The sequence below is a fragment of the Staurois parvus genome, unplaced genomic scaffold (assembly GCF_062004578.1).
Source record: "Staurois parvus isolate SC_StPar_1 unplaced genomic scaffold, SC_StPar_1.0 ptg001136l, whole genome shotgun sequence".
In the NCBI taxonomy this organism is placed as follows: Eukaryota; Metazoa; Chordata; class Amphibia; order Anura; family Ranidae; genus Staurois; species Staurois parvus.
In genome coordinates, this window is record NW_028318932.1 from 217631 (window position 1) to 232500 (window position 14870).

General features: G+C 44.6%; 1 protein-coding gene across 2 annotated transcripts in view; it reads right to left on the reverse strand.

Moving 5' to 3' along the window:
- Positions 1-14870, reverse strand: part of MTSS2 (MTSS I-BAR domain containing 2) — a 71031-nt gene that overhangs the window by 14207 nt on the left and 41954 nt on the right. The window contains exons 3-12 of one of the 2 annotated variants that reach the window (XM_089659224.1): positions 14513-14586; positions 14149-14233; positions 13020-13111; positions 11899-11982; positions 5837-5994; positions 3586-3693; positions 3106-3203; positions 2421-2547; positions 2248-2322; positions 1146-1307 (exon numbers count right to left, since the gene is read on the reverse strand). In XM_089659224.1, coding sequence (XP_089515350.1) covers positions 1146-1307; positions 2248-2322; positions 2421-2547; positions 3106-3203; positions 3586-3693; positions 5837-5994; positions 11899-11982; positions 13020-13111; positions 14149-14233; positions 14513-14586 — 1063 coding nt within the window. Of the gene's footprint in view, positions 1-1145; positions 1308-2247; positions 2323-2420; positions 2620-3105; positions 3204-3585; positions 3694-5836; positions 5995-11898; positions 11983-13019; positions 13112-14148; positions 14234-14512; positions 14587-14870 lie in introns of both variants that reach the window. The other variant, XM_089659223.1, reaches the window with a different exon arrangement.

Here is a 14870-nt window from a genome sequence, read left to right on the forward strand (position 1 = left end):
GATACATTGTGTATTTATTTTACATAGATTCATTTAGGAGCACTCTAGGTTTATGATTTCTGAAATCTCTTTGAGATGTTTATACAGCAGATTTAGGGTGGTGAGTATAAAGCAGTGAGAGCATGGAATAATTACATATTTCAATCAAATTCCATACCCAGGCAATAATTAATTGTTAAAGTATGCAGGCAACAAATAGGAAAAAATTTGAATATGTGGACAACTACCCCAACACCAGTTCAACAATAATCCCCCAGCAATAATGGAAGAGGGTAGTTAGTGCACCCAACACAACAAACACTTTACTCCTGCGCTAGGAAAGGACTCAGTAGACCCAATAGGAATGTTCTGGAATTTTCTGGAATATGCACTGCTTGCTGCCCTCAACAGACTGGGGTGGTCCGAATACACTGGATAGAAATGGAGAAACAGAAAAAGGGCGCACCGAACTAGTGCATTATCGTTTAAAATAATTTATTAAAGAAACAAAAATAGGTATCATACTCACAATGGACATAATAACACAGGCATGTCAAACTGAACAAGGTGTATGATCCAAACAACATCTGAGTCCATACGATGGAACCCTGGATGACCAACTGGCTAACGCGTTTCGAGGACACAACCTCTTCCTCAGAGAGTTGGACTCAGATGTTGTTTGGATCATATACCTTGTTCAGTTTGACATGCATGTGTTATTATGTCCATTGTGAGTATGATACCTATTTTTGTTTCTTTAATAAATTATTTTAAACGATAATGCACTAGGTCGGTGCGCCCTTTTTCTGTTTCTCCATTTGTATCCAAGGTAGTTAGTGCACCCACTGGCCCCCACTAGGCACACCACCATTGGTATTACGTAATAAGTGGATGTATTGTGGGCTGCTGATAGGAGATTGGGTCTGTCTGTTGTTCCATAGCAGCCAATTCACATCCTCCCTGGAGAAGGATATCTGGAGATTGGGATCCTGTTTGATTAATGTTGGGAATAATGGTGGCCCTGTCCCAGCCATCCCTGTAAAAGAAGCCCACCATTCCCATCAGGACAGACCATATTATGATCCCTTGATGCTGACTCGTCCCTCTGGGTCTATATCTGGTGCTCACAGCCCTGATCCTTAATCATGTCTCAATCGGAAGCCCACCTTAGCAGCAATGACAGCAGGGGACATCCGAGGGCGGTAAGGGTCTTCCAAAATCTGATAACCAGGACCGAGCTCTGCTTCTCGAAGGTGTTCAACGCGATCCTTCCTACGCTGCATGGAACTGGCCGGAGGAGTTTCATATTGGCCGGAGCGGGACCAGTCCTATAACAAAGATCGATTATAGGTGATTGTGTGATTCTGGTACAATGCCTCCCAAGGGCGATTATTAGAGCGCAATTATCCCTAATAACGCTTAAAGATGCTCCTCCTCTTCGCAGCAATGTTTTGGCAAAAAAACGCCTCACGCTTGTCAAAGCATTTAGGAGCCTTTGCAAATGTCAAGCACTTGGACATTATTAATAATTTTATAATAATTGATTCTGGCTATTAAAATGAATAATGCTCAAGCGCTAAACATGCCTAGCGTTAACATGCATTTAGGCGCATTTGTTTACACGTGTGAAGTGTTTTTTTTGCCAAAACGCTTTTGCTTCTGGACGTACGGGCTCTGGATTTTTTTTTACCTACTGGTGAACGCTACTGCTACTAAAATCTTCTAAAAGTCTGTCTGCATGGACACATAGGATAACATGGAGGGCTGTTTGGAAGCAGTAAGAAAAAACATCTGATGCCCCTAAAAGTGGCTTCAAAAACGCCCTGCGTGCATGAATACATATTTGGTCAGATCAACATTGTACTGACAATCTCCATGTTCTTCATGTTACCACTACTTTTGTGTCGAGTGTCTAATATACTGTATATCTGTGTAGTCCAATAATTACCAGAGTCAGGGCTGAGCCTGATGGAGGTTTGTGTTGTGCTGCCACCTTTGTGTGGCCTTTGTGGGAACAACCCCCTAAGCAGCCCTACAATAGTTTCACTGCCTGTTATACTTTGTCTTTTGCTTGTTCCATACCTTGTTACCATTTTATCAGCATTGTCGATTTATCTTACATTCCTACAGTAGACTTCAAGTTGCACATTTCAGTTTGTCTGATCCTGGCTGATACCTCTATGTAACCAAAGATCCTGGTGACTTGCATCTTGGACTGAATGACCCCCTCCAATTCCCATTTCAGAACAATAAAGAAGAGACACTTACTGAAGTGGGTGAGCTACACTCACTGACGGACTGACATGTCTCTGAGGCCTCTGAAGATGCCGAGCTCGATGACTTCTGATGAGCGGAAGAGACATGTTGGAGAGACATTTTAGCAGGAGCTTGGTATTTACAGAATGGCAAAAGACACTTGCACAGCACCCCAAAATGCCTACCTGACTCGTGATATCCGACGGCATAGGCGATGGCGGCTTGGAGTAGACGGTCTCATGGGAACTACATCCCGAATCCTGGGAGGATGCACTGACCAAGCGCTGGCCACCTCCGGCGGTCTGTGGGAGGCTGCGATATCGATACGTGGAACCCGGTGAGTGGGGGTGCGAGGCAGCTTGCCAGGAGGGGGTAGTTTTTGTACTGTGATAAATGGTCAGAGCATTGGTGAGGTAAGAGAGGTGAGTACTGGATACGGGGGGTCTACGTCAGCTCTTTTCAACCGTGAGCCTCCCCTTAACAGATCTGCACCAAACTCCAAATCATTTATAATATAAGCTTCCTGTCTAAACCTTTTCCATGGACATTATCAGTCCTACTAAAATGTAACTAAGGAATTGTTTTACAAACCCACCCGCGCAGAATCATTTGATGGGAGGAATGTTTCCCAGGGGCCCTGCCATGGCACGGTTGAGAGGCGCTGCTCTAGATAACAGTGTGTATTAATGAGGAGGGGAAGGCAGGAGAATTTGCTGCTCTCCAGCTATGGTGGCGATATGGAAGCCACCGCAAACCTCGCTGTGTTTGGTAGTGCCTGCAGGCAGCTGAGGGATCAGCTTGGTTTTGGCTTCAATATGTGATTGGATGGTGAGGGAGGGGAGTGTACTACAGGTGCTCAGGTGGACTTACCTGCACATGCTGGACTTGCGAGATCCCGAGCTGCTGGGAGAAGATGGAGGAGTCTGATAGGACCAGGAGTAGTCTGATCCCTTCAGATCCTTAATGACCTACAAGACACGACACATGTACAGTATGTCTCATTATTCAGTTGGGAGGAATAAAGGAACCCCCGTGTTATAATTGTATTGTTCTCTCTACAACCCTTAAAGGATCCTATTGTCATTGTCTTCCATTTATATACATTTATAGATCTCTTGCATATTCTGTACTGCTGTTCAGAGGATACTGGGCCAGTAAAATTAGCCTCTGCACCAAAGTAGCTTACACTCTAATGTCCCCCACAGTCACTCACTATTAATATTATTATACATTTATATAGCTCTGACATACTGCAGTGTTGTACAGACAACACTCAGCCAGTCACTGCACCAAAGGAGCTAACACTCTAATGTGCACTGCCTATGATGTCATACACTGTCCTCATCTCACCTGTTCACTGGCAGCAGGAAGTTTATGTGGCTCATCGCTCAGCACCATCAGATCATCAATGATTGCTTGCAGGTGGGTCACCTCTCCCAGAAGATGGATTTCCCCTGTCTGAAACAAGAGAATATTGTGTTTGAACTATCTGATGTGACCACAGCTGGGTGGAGTAACTGGACATATTGTCCACATCCAGGGGCTCATAATCTTCATTTGGCTTTCAGCTGTCTGCAATGTTGCTACAGGTAGAGTTCCATTGGGTGCTCAAAGTACTCTCTGTGTAACATAACTTTCATAACTACAGAGCTGAACAAAGATTGTTCAATGTATGCACTATATGGCCAAACATCTGTGAACCCCTGACCATCACCCATATATGAGTTTGGTGAACACCCCATTTTAAAACCCTGAGCACTAATATGGAGTTCCACCACCCTCACCATGGCCATCAATATGGAGTAGCCCCCTTTCCATGGTCATTAATATGGAGTTGTCCACCCCCTACCACACCCATTAATATGGAGTGGCTCCCCCCCATAGCCATTAATATGGAGTTGCCTCCTCCCCAACCATGGCCATTAATATGGAGTTGTCGCTTTCGCATGGCAATTTTTATGGAGTTGCCTTCTCTCACTCCATGGCCATTAATAGAAAAAATGCCCCCATCCCATTGCTGTTAATATGGAGATGTCCCTCTCCCCCATTTTGCCATTAATATTGAACTGGCTCCAATGTTCCCATGATCAAAAACATGGAGTGGCCTTCCCTTGCCCCACTGTCATCAATATGGAGTTGACCTCCTCCCCACTTCCATTAATATGGCGTTGTCATCTCCCATGGACATTAATATGGAGTTGCCTCCCCCTTGCCATGGCCCTTAATGTTGGGTTGCGGCTTTCCCATGGCCATTAATATAGAGTTGCCTCCCCCGCACTCCATGGTTATTAATATAAAATTTCCCCTCTCCCATGGCTGTTAATATGGATATGTCCCTTTTCCCCATGACCAGTAATATTGTTAGTTGGTTCCCCCTCTCCCATGGTCAATAATATGGAGTGGCCTTCTCACACTCCATTGCCATTAATATGAAGTTGCCTTCCCCCATGAACATTAATATGGAGTTGACCCCTTTGTGACTTTAACATCCTCCACTCTTCTAGGAAGGCTTTTCACAAGATTTTGGAGGGTGTCTGTGGGAATTACTGTTCCTATGCCATTATCTTGTCTGCTCTGTCTTCATTACTGTCTTAATCAAATAAAGTTATTTGCAATTACAATCCTCCATGTGAATATCTAGAGAAGAGTCCTCTACAGCCAATACCTGGGGTAAAGAAGCGTGTTAACTATGAAGAGTATGATGGATATGAGATGAATGTGCAAATCTGGTGTGTCATGAAGACGTTAAGCAGCAAAGGCCAGACGTACAAACAAAGAAGGCCTTTGGCCCTCGTGGGTGCACATTGTGATATGGTGGGGATGGACTGTTGGTAGTGCCCTGTAAGCTGTATTCTAAGCAGTGATCCAGCTGCTTGTACTGGCCATGTGCAGGCAGCCTGGGTACCCCCCCCACATGGAGTTTTCCTCCCTTTGTAACTATAGCATTATTCACTCTTCTGGGAAGGCTTTCCACAAGATTTTGCAAGGGTGCCTGTGGGAATTTGTGCTCATTTGTGAGGTCCGACAGTGATGTTGGATGAGAAGACATGGATCACAATCAGTATTCCAATTCATCCCAAAGATGGGGGAAGGCAACTCCATATTAATGGCCATGGTAAAGCGATAACTTAATAATAATGGCCATGTGAGAAGGCAACTCCATAATAATGGCAGTGGGGGGAGGGCTACTCCATATTAATGGAAATGGGGAAAGGGGAGGCCACTCCAAATTATTGACCGTTATTGTTGAGGTCAGGGCTCTGTGTAGGACACTTGAGTTCCTCCACATCAAACTGGTCAAACCATGTCTTATGAATCAATAAAATGGGTGAAATTATTTTTCAGTTTGTGAAATGTTCCACCTGAAATGTTATCAGCACAGCCTCCTGCATAATATACATATCTGACACACTGTAATGTTTGGTTGGACAATAACTGAACCCCTTGACCATATCTCCATGTTTAATGCATTGAGTTGCACCAGTCCCACTGGCTGTTTGACCAGCAGGCATACCCAATAAAGTAGCTCTGAGTGCACATGGCTTTGTTTGCAGCCTTGGACAGATGTTGATTTCAAGCATGTTTGATGTTAGGTACTCACCACCACAGGCTGTAAGAGTGCAATGAATGTACAGAAGCGCCCGCGCTCCTCGATAAGCGCCCTGCGCACAGCCTGCTTCTCCGTCTCCTCCAGCAGCAGGTACATGTCGTTCACATCTTGTAGAGCATGGTCCAGCTGGGGCTGTAAATCACCCTTTCCTGCGTGCCAAATAAACAGCCAATGTCATCAAGGGCCACACCATGGGTCTGTGTTATGTGTGCCGATCTACTGTGTTAAATTATACCTAGCCTAGGACAACCAATCAAAGTCCAGCTGTAACTCCTGAGGGGTAAGAGCAGTCAATAAAATAGGATTATTTTTCTCATTGTAAAATCTTTTCCTTAGCGTCCACTGAGGGAAGCCACAAACTGTTGGTTAGAGTACCATCTACCAATCCTCCTGAGGGCAGCAGTATAACCCGACAGTTAATGAGTTCCTGTTTCTCTTAATGGATGAGAAAGAAAATCATCATTCCATCAGCAGTGGATTGTATAGAGTCGTAGACAGGGGCGGACTGACCATTTGGAAACTCGGGCACTGCCCGAGGGCCTGGGGTCAGTAGGGGACCCCATGAGATGCCCCTGGTACCTTTTTCATAGGCTTTTTTGAGTTTGGGCAAGGACACAGGAGCCCCATGATCCCCTATTGCACGGGGGCCCCATAAGTTGACAGTCCGCCCCTGGTCGTAGATGTGAATTCATTTGTGGAAACTGGAAGAAAATTTTTAAACTATTTTTTTAATTGTTTTTTTTCACTTTTTTTCAATTTTTTTGGAACACTTTTTGGGGCTGTGGTGAAATATCAGGGGTCTAAACAGATTCCTGATGTCTCACTTTTGAGACAGAGAAAGGCATTGAGGACATAGACTCCCAATCTTTTCTCTGTAGCCTCAGCTGCACCGCAGATGAATGAACAGGTAGTGCTCTGTACAGTGGCTCTATGTTCATTCAGAAACTAAAGCACAGTTTACTGGAACCAGCAGGAGGGAGAGGAGGAGAAGCCAGTTTTCAGCTGCTGCAGGGAGAGCCACACAGGGGGACTGTTTCCATTAACCCCCTCCCCACGTTGCACCGATCACCCTCCCTGTCCAGCAACTGATTCCCCCTACTTGTCAGCTGCTCTTATTGACGGCCCTGCATCTGTCTAAAGCAGCCTTTCTCAACCAGGGTGCCTTGAGGTTTCTGCAGGGGTGCCTTGGCAAAATGTCTAAAAATTGCCCAAAACTTGTATATAAGCCAGCGGGTGGAACATGCCTGCCTTTTAGTTACACAAAGCCACAGGCTTTCATTGTGCACCATTACAACCTTCTAGCCGCCAGCATCCTGACAACCAATGACATCATCAGTTGATAAGGAAGATGTCAGCTGCCTGCACAGCATCCTAGTTTGACCCTCCCCTGCCCTATCCATCAGTGTTGGGGTCACATTAGCTCCGTAATGGAGAAAAACTGAGGGAAAAGAGAAACACTGGCATACTAGTCAGTACCAGTGTGCAAAAGTGTATTTTCTTTGGAAGAATAAATCACCTCTAATGCTGGGTGTCCTACTTGTGTGGATGTTGCTGTGTTATATAAAACTATTAGAATAGTTTTTCACATTTTAGAATGGGGTGCCTCGAGACTCTCCGTAACGTTAAAGGGTGCCTCAAGACTCTCCATAATTTTAAAGGATGCCTCGAGACTCTCCATAATTGTAAAGGGTGCCTGGACTTACAAAAAGGTTGAGAAACACTGATCTAAAGCCTCCACATACAGTCAGTGGGAATATCTGGTCTAATAGAGTCTAGAGTATTATTTTCAGAAACTTCCACAATCCAAGCACAAACTGATCTGATGGCAGAAAATGTGACTGGTTATTTCAGACTGGTTGCCATTGGCTACCATACATTGATTTTTGTCTGACTAAAATGCCTCTAGAAGGAGGTGCAGAGGATTTCTCAGTGTGTGGCAGAGGACGGCGGTATTAGGAGATAGAAAGAAACAGGAATGTTAAAGTGAATCTAAACCCAAAAACAAAACTGTATCACAGCATACCTGTCCTTAGATGCGGCAACTGCATTCATTTTCTTTTTTCCTTTATTTTCACTTGGTGATCCTGCCAGTAACACACACCCTGTCCTAGGATGACAGTGTTCACTGTACTGTATCCATGGGGTAGCAGTGCTGTCATCCAAGGCTGCTCTCCTGGTTTGGATGCCAACCCCTCTCCCCACACCTCCTCATCCACATTCGTTCATAGTTTACAGAGAATAGCTGGGAAAGCTGATAACATTATGTGGGATTTAAGGTGAGCTCACAGGAAGTGACAAGGACATTGGATTTCTGGCAGGATCAACGGGTGCTTTCTGTACTGGCTGAAATTGTTTCTAGGCCTTATAAAGGAAAACTGCATACACCACATCTAAGGGTTGGCATTGGCTGCAATATAGAAAAAATGTTGTTTTTGTCTTTAGATATCCTTTAACATGATGAATTAATATCAGAGAATAAAAATAATAAGTGTATATTAGGACAGACAGAAGACCCCCCCTCCCCCTACCACTTACCGAGAACTTCTACAAGGAGATTGGAGGAGTCGGAGGAGGAGAAGGAGAAGCCATGCAAGAAAAAGGAGAGAAACATCAGAGGGGAGAGCAACATTATTTCCAGACCCCCCCCCCCCCGCAGCTGGTCTCAAGCAGGAAACAGTTAATGCAAGACAGGTGACAATGTGTGTACAGAGATCCTTCATTATAACAATGTATGGAGGGATCCTTCCCTAGATTTATATTATACATTATAACAATGTATCAAGAGATCTTTCATTAGATTTACAGTGTATTATACATTATAACAATATACAGATTGATTCTTCATTAGATAATTATTATACATTATAACAATGTATGGGGAGATCCTCCATTCCACTACTGTCTACTTTCATAAGTATAGTGTGTACATAGCACTCTCTTAGTGTAACATCTAGCATAGCACTGTCCTCCATTCCAGTACTGCCTCCTTCCATAAGACGTTTAGAAATGTAGTAGCAATTTTGGAAAACCAGGAAACTCCGGACATGGACCTTGAGAAAAACAAGTGATTTATAAAAAACAGCGCTGTTTGACCCAGCTGGGCTCATGCCTGCAAAGCCGAGTGAGTTGTATCCACTTCTTTCAAGCGTATATACCAATAATTACATCACAATGCATATTTTTCCTCTTTCACTTTCTATATAATCAAAAGACTTTCTAAACTCTGCAGAATATAGCTTTGAATTCCAGCTACAGATAAGGGTGCTAGCTACAGGAATAAAGTGAGGGGGAAAGAGAGCTGAAAGCCTTGCTTTGCAAGCAGATACTGTTAGAAATGTTAAAGTTTAAAGGGGAACTCTGCAATATTGGGTGCTGCCACAGTATGTATATAGCACTCTCTTGTTGTAATATCTAGCACTCTCTGTATGGCAATGTTTTGCATTCCAGTACTGGCTTCTTCCATAGGAAGTGTAGTGTGTATATAGCACTCTCTTAGTGTAATATCTAGCATAGCACTGCCCTCCTTTCCAGTACTGCCTCCTTTCATAAGATGTTTAGGATGCATATAGCACTCTCTTGTTATAATATCTAGCACTCTTTGTATGGAAATCTTTTGCATTCCAGTACTTGCTTCTTCAATAGGAAGTGTAGTGTGTATATAGCACTCTCTTAGTGTAATATCTAGCATAGCACTGTCCTCTATTCCAGTACTGCCTCCTTCCATAAGACGTTTAGAAATGTAGTAGCAATTTTGGAAAACCAGGAAACTCCGCACACAGACCTTGAGTAAAACAAGTTATTTATAAAAAACAGCGCTGTTTGACCCAGCCGGGCTCATCCTTCAAAGCCAAGTGAGTTGTATCCACTTCTTACAAGCATATATACCAATAATTACATCACAATGCATATTTTTCCTCTTTCACTTTCTATACATTCAAAAGACTTTCTAAACTCTGCAGAATATATCCTTGAATTCCAGCTACAGATAAGGGTGCTAGCTACAGGAAATAAGGAAAGTGATCTGAAAGCCTTGCTTTGCAAGCAGATACTGTTAGAAATGTTAAAGTTTAAAGGGGAACTCTACAATATTGCGTGCTGCCACAGTATGTATATAGCACTCTCTTGTTGTAATATCTAGCACTCTCTGTATGGCAATGTTTTGCATTCCAGTACTGGCTTCTTCCATAGGAAGTGTAGTGTGTATATAGCACTCTCTTAGTGTAATATCTAGCTTAGCACTGTCCTCCTTTCCAGTACTGCCTCCTTCCATAAGACGTTTTGTATGTATATAGCACTCTCTTGTTATAATATCTAGCACTCTCTGTATGGCAATGTTTTGCATTCCAGTACTGGCTTCTTCCATAGGAAGTGTAGTGTGTATATAGCACTCTCTTAGTGTAATATCTAGCTTAGCACTGTCCTCCTTTCCAATACTGCCTCCTTCCATAAGACGTTTTGTATGTATATAGCACTCTCTTGTTATAATATCTAGCACTCTCTGTATGGCAATGTTTTGCATTCCAGTACTGGCTTCTTCCATAGGAAATGTAGTCTGTATATAGCACTCTCTTAGTGTAAGATCTAGCATAGCACTGTCCTTCTTTCCAGTACTGGCTCCTTTCATAAGTATAGTGTGTATATAGCACTCTCTTGCTGTAAAATGTAGCACTCTCTGGCCTACCAAAGGTTTTAAGACAGAGAAAGGCATTAAGGACCTAGATCCCCAATCCTTTCTCCGCAGTCTCAGCTGCACTGCAGATGACTGAACTGGAAGTGCTCTTTACAGAGGATCCCTGTCCATTCACAAACTGAAGCATAGTAAGGCAGATGTTGGCACCAAATTGTACAGTCCCTGCCCATTTTTGCTCAGCTAGGACAACCACCCACCTGTTGTTGAGATAACCTCCCCCCATGTTGTGTCATACTCCTGGCCAGAAGCCCGCTCTTGACATCCCGACCCAAAATCCTTATTATTTAAGAATAAAAGGAATGTCCACACTCAAATGCATTTCCAGCACAACTTCGCATAACTTCCCGTGACATATTTGACATACTAGCAGATCTTTCTGCACAGAACACCACATGTGAGGTTAGACGTTCTGTTGTGGTCACTTCACTGCAGAGTACACATCTTTCAGCTAAGCCATCTTCCCTCTCTCCTTGGGAGCTGGGACCACAGAGTTGGAACCATATCCCTATGTGTACTAAGTCCACAGCATTAGGCGTCCATCACCAAGTCACAGGACCTGCAGTCAAGGTCAGAGGGAACAAGGTGCTTCCAATAGTATACCAGTCTCTTCTCAAAGTCCCTTCTTTAGCTCTGTCCAACTGGGCATGGTCCCAGGTGACATACTCATCATACTCATTCCCAACCTTGCACCATTACTCACATCAGAGAACTGACCAGGCCTACAAGGCCTTACGCACCCTGCTACAGGACCAGCAGAGGGAGGTCAGGGGAGACAGGGAGAGTACAACTATTCCTCCCATGATCTATACCACCTCGCCTGGGAACCCAGCCCTGCAAAGGGCCCTTTAGATCAGCTCTGCCGGAGACTACATCTTAGCAACTCTGAGGTGTCCTGTTCCCATACTGTGGACTCTCTGATAGGGGTCCTCCCACACTGGCATTTATATGGGCACTAACTCCACCCATTACATCATCAAAGGAGGGATTTCTCTAAAAGGGGAGCTAACACCTGCTTACAACTTTCCCCTTATCATACCACATTGGTAACAGAGCCATCTAGTGGCAGGCAAGTTAACTGCACCCGCCAACACTGTCCTTTCCAGTACTGGCTCTTTCCATAAGAAATGTAGGGTGTATAGCATTTTCTTGCTATAATAATTTGCACTCTTTGTATAGCACTGTCCTTCTTTCCTGTTCTGGCTCCTTCCATAAGACAAGTAGTGTGTATATAGCACTGTCTTTCAATATCAAGTATAAATATCACTGTCTGTCTCTGGGCAAGTAGTGGCCTCAATAGATCAAATTTACATGGGGGTGTTCTGAATAGAATAGGAAGGGGGAGGGGGTCTTTGGGATATATTACCTATATTACCTTTTCGCGCCTTTTTCTGCAACTTCAGTGTATCAGAAGATTTCTTTTTGATCTCATGACGAGCTCGCTTGTATTCTGCAGAGAAATGAATGGGGTGAGAGGGAGAGACATAAATGGGGTGAGAAGATTGTGTCGTGTATGATGATGTAGAAATGATTGGAGTTTTCTGACTGTTCTCATGCCAGTGTGGTCCCTGACTATGGGAGCCCCATCCTGAATACAGCAATGTGGTCCCTGACCATAGGAGCTTCATCCTGATTACAGCAATGTGGTCCCTGACCATAGGAGCTTCATCCTGAATACAGTAATGTGGTCCCTGACCATAGGAGCTCCATCCTGAATACTGCAATGTGGTCCCTGATCATGGGAGCCCCATCCTGAATACAGCAATGTGGTCCCTGACCATGGGAGCTCCATCCTGAATACAGAAATTTAGTCATTGACCATAGGAGCTCCATCCTGAATACAGGAATGTGGTCCCTGACCATGGGAGCTCCATCCTGAATACAGCAATGTGGTGCCTGACCATGGGAGCTCCATCCTGAATACAGCAATGTGGTCCCTGACCATGGGAGCCCCGTCCTGAATACAGCAATGTGGCTCCTGACCATGGGAGCTCAATCCTGAATACAGCAATGTGGTTCCTGACCATGGGAGCTCCATCCTGAATACAGCAATGTAGTCCTTGCCCATGAGAGCTCTGTCCTGAACACTGCAATGTGGTCCATGGTCTTGTGAGCTCCATCCTGAATAAAGCAATGTGGTCCCTGACCATGGGAGCTCCATCCTAGATACAGTAATGTGGTCCCTGACCGTGGGATCTCCATCCTGAATATAGCAATGTGGTCCTTGACCATGTGAGATTTTTCCTGAACATCGCAATGGGAGTTCCATCCTGAATACAGCAATGTGGTCCCTGACCATGGGAGCTTCTTCCTGAATACAGCAATGTGGTCCCTGAACATAGCAGCTCTGTCCTGACCTCCGCAGTATGGTCCCTGACCTTGGGAGCTCAGTACTGAATACAGCAATGTGGTCCCTGACTACGGGAGCTCTGTCCCAAATAGAGCAATATGGTCCCCGATGGAGAGGTAATTGTGTGGTTGGCTCACCTCTGGCATGCTCCTTGTCCAGTGTGTTTGCCGTTTTCTTCCAGTCCTCGATCCTTTCCTGGAGAGGAGTTATTAGACTCTCCATGAGAGCACTACGAGATAACATAGAGGAAGGAGTGTGGTCAGCTATATAATACCCAGGACAGGAATGGGTGTGCCATCAATTATAAAATAATCAGAATGGGGTGTGGTCAGCTACAGAATATCTAAGATGGGGGAGTGGTGAGTTATACAATTACCAGGATGGAGGTGTGGTCAGTTATAGAATTCCCAGGATGGGGGTGTGGTCAGTTATACAATTCCCAAGATGGGAGTGTAGTCAGTTATAGAAGTCCCAGGAAGGGGGTGTGGTCATTATAGAATTCCCAGGATAGGGGCGTGGTCAGTTATAGATTTCCTAGGGTGGGGGTGTGGTCAGTTATAGAAGTCCCAGGATAGGGGTGTGGTCAGTTATAGAAGTCCCAGGATAGGGGTATGGTCAGTTATAGGATTCCTAGGATGGGGGTGTAGTCAGTTATAGAATTCCGAGGATGGGGGTGTAGTCAGTTGTAGAAGTCCCAGGATAGGGGTGTGGTCAGTTATAGCATTCCCAGGATGGGGGTGTAGTCAGTTTTAGAATTCTCAGGATAGGGGTGTGGTCAGTTATAGAATTTTCATGATGGAGTTGTGATCATTTCTAGAATTCCCAGGATAGGGGAGTGGTCAATTATAGGATTCTCAAGATGGGGGTGTGGTACGTTTTAGAATTCCCAGGATGGGGGTGTGGGCAGTTATAAAATGATCAGGATGTGGGGGGTTGTCACAGAGTATCCAGGATGGTGGGCTATGGTCAGTTATAGAATATGAGGTAAATACCCCAGCTTTGTGGCTACCAGGTTATAGAGGGGACCCCAGTCAGGTTATAGCGGGTTTCTGGTCCAAGTATGGGAGGCTCTGGTCAGTTAAATGGGGGGGGAGTCTCCGGTCAGGTTATGGAGGTCCACTAGCCCACTTATGGGGGAAATTGTGGTCGGGTTAAGGGGGTATCTGGCCCAGCTTTGGCCTGGTTATGGGATGGTTTGTTCAGGTTCTGGGGGTCTCCAGTTAGGCAGGGCAGATGTGATTCACAAAATATATTTGGGCTCCTCACTTGGTGAAATGTCGAAGTTTGCTCTCAATGCTTCGATGTCTCATACACATTCGGGTCAGTGCGGATCCAATGTCACGTGTGGCCCCTGTGAAAGAATCAGAAAATCAGTTTAAAGTCTGAAATCTTCTGATGGGTTTCATGAATTGCGGAATCAATATATGTGAAAGGATCACTCCTGAGGGAGATTTCTCTCCCCAATGGGTGACCCAGACAGCAAGAAAATGTCTAAAGTTTTCCACCCACTCCCCCCCCCCACACACGCACGCACACACACGCACACTTTATCTGGACTATTGCACTTAGGTTCACACCTATTTATTGCAGTAACACATTGTAGAATGTAAAACTGACACATGGTACTTACCGCGAGTATTGGTCGCCATGTCTGCCACTTTTTGAAAGGCATCGAGGAAGGCAACAGCAGCCAGCACTGTGGTCCTGCAGGGGAAGATGATGTGTCAGTAGAACCACAAGATATAAAGAGGAAGTGTGCAGGGTGTCCCCCAAAACACACATAGTTCATTTGGTTGAAAAAAAGACACAAGTCCATCCAGTTCAACACACACAAACAGAAAATCTACATATACAGTATCCATTACCCACAGTTGATCCAGAGGAAGGCAAAATCGCCAATAAAGCATAATCCAATTTGTTTCAGCGGGAAAAAAAAATTCTTTCCCGATCCCCCAAAATGCAATCAAAAATGCCCTGGATCAACTTTA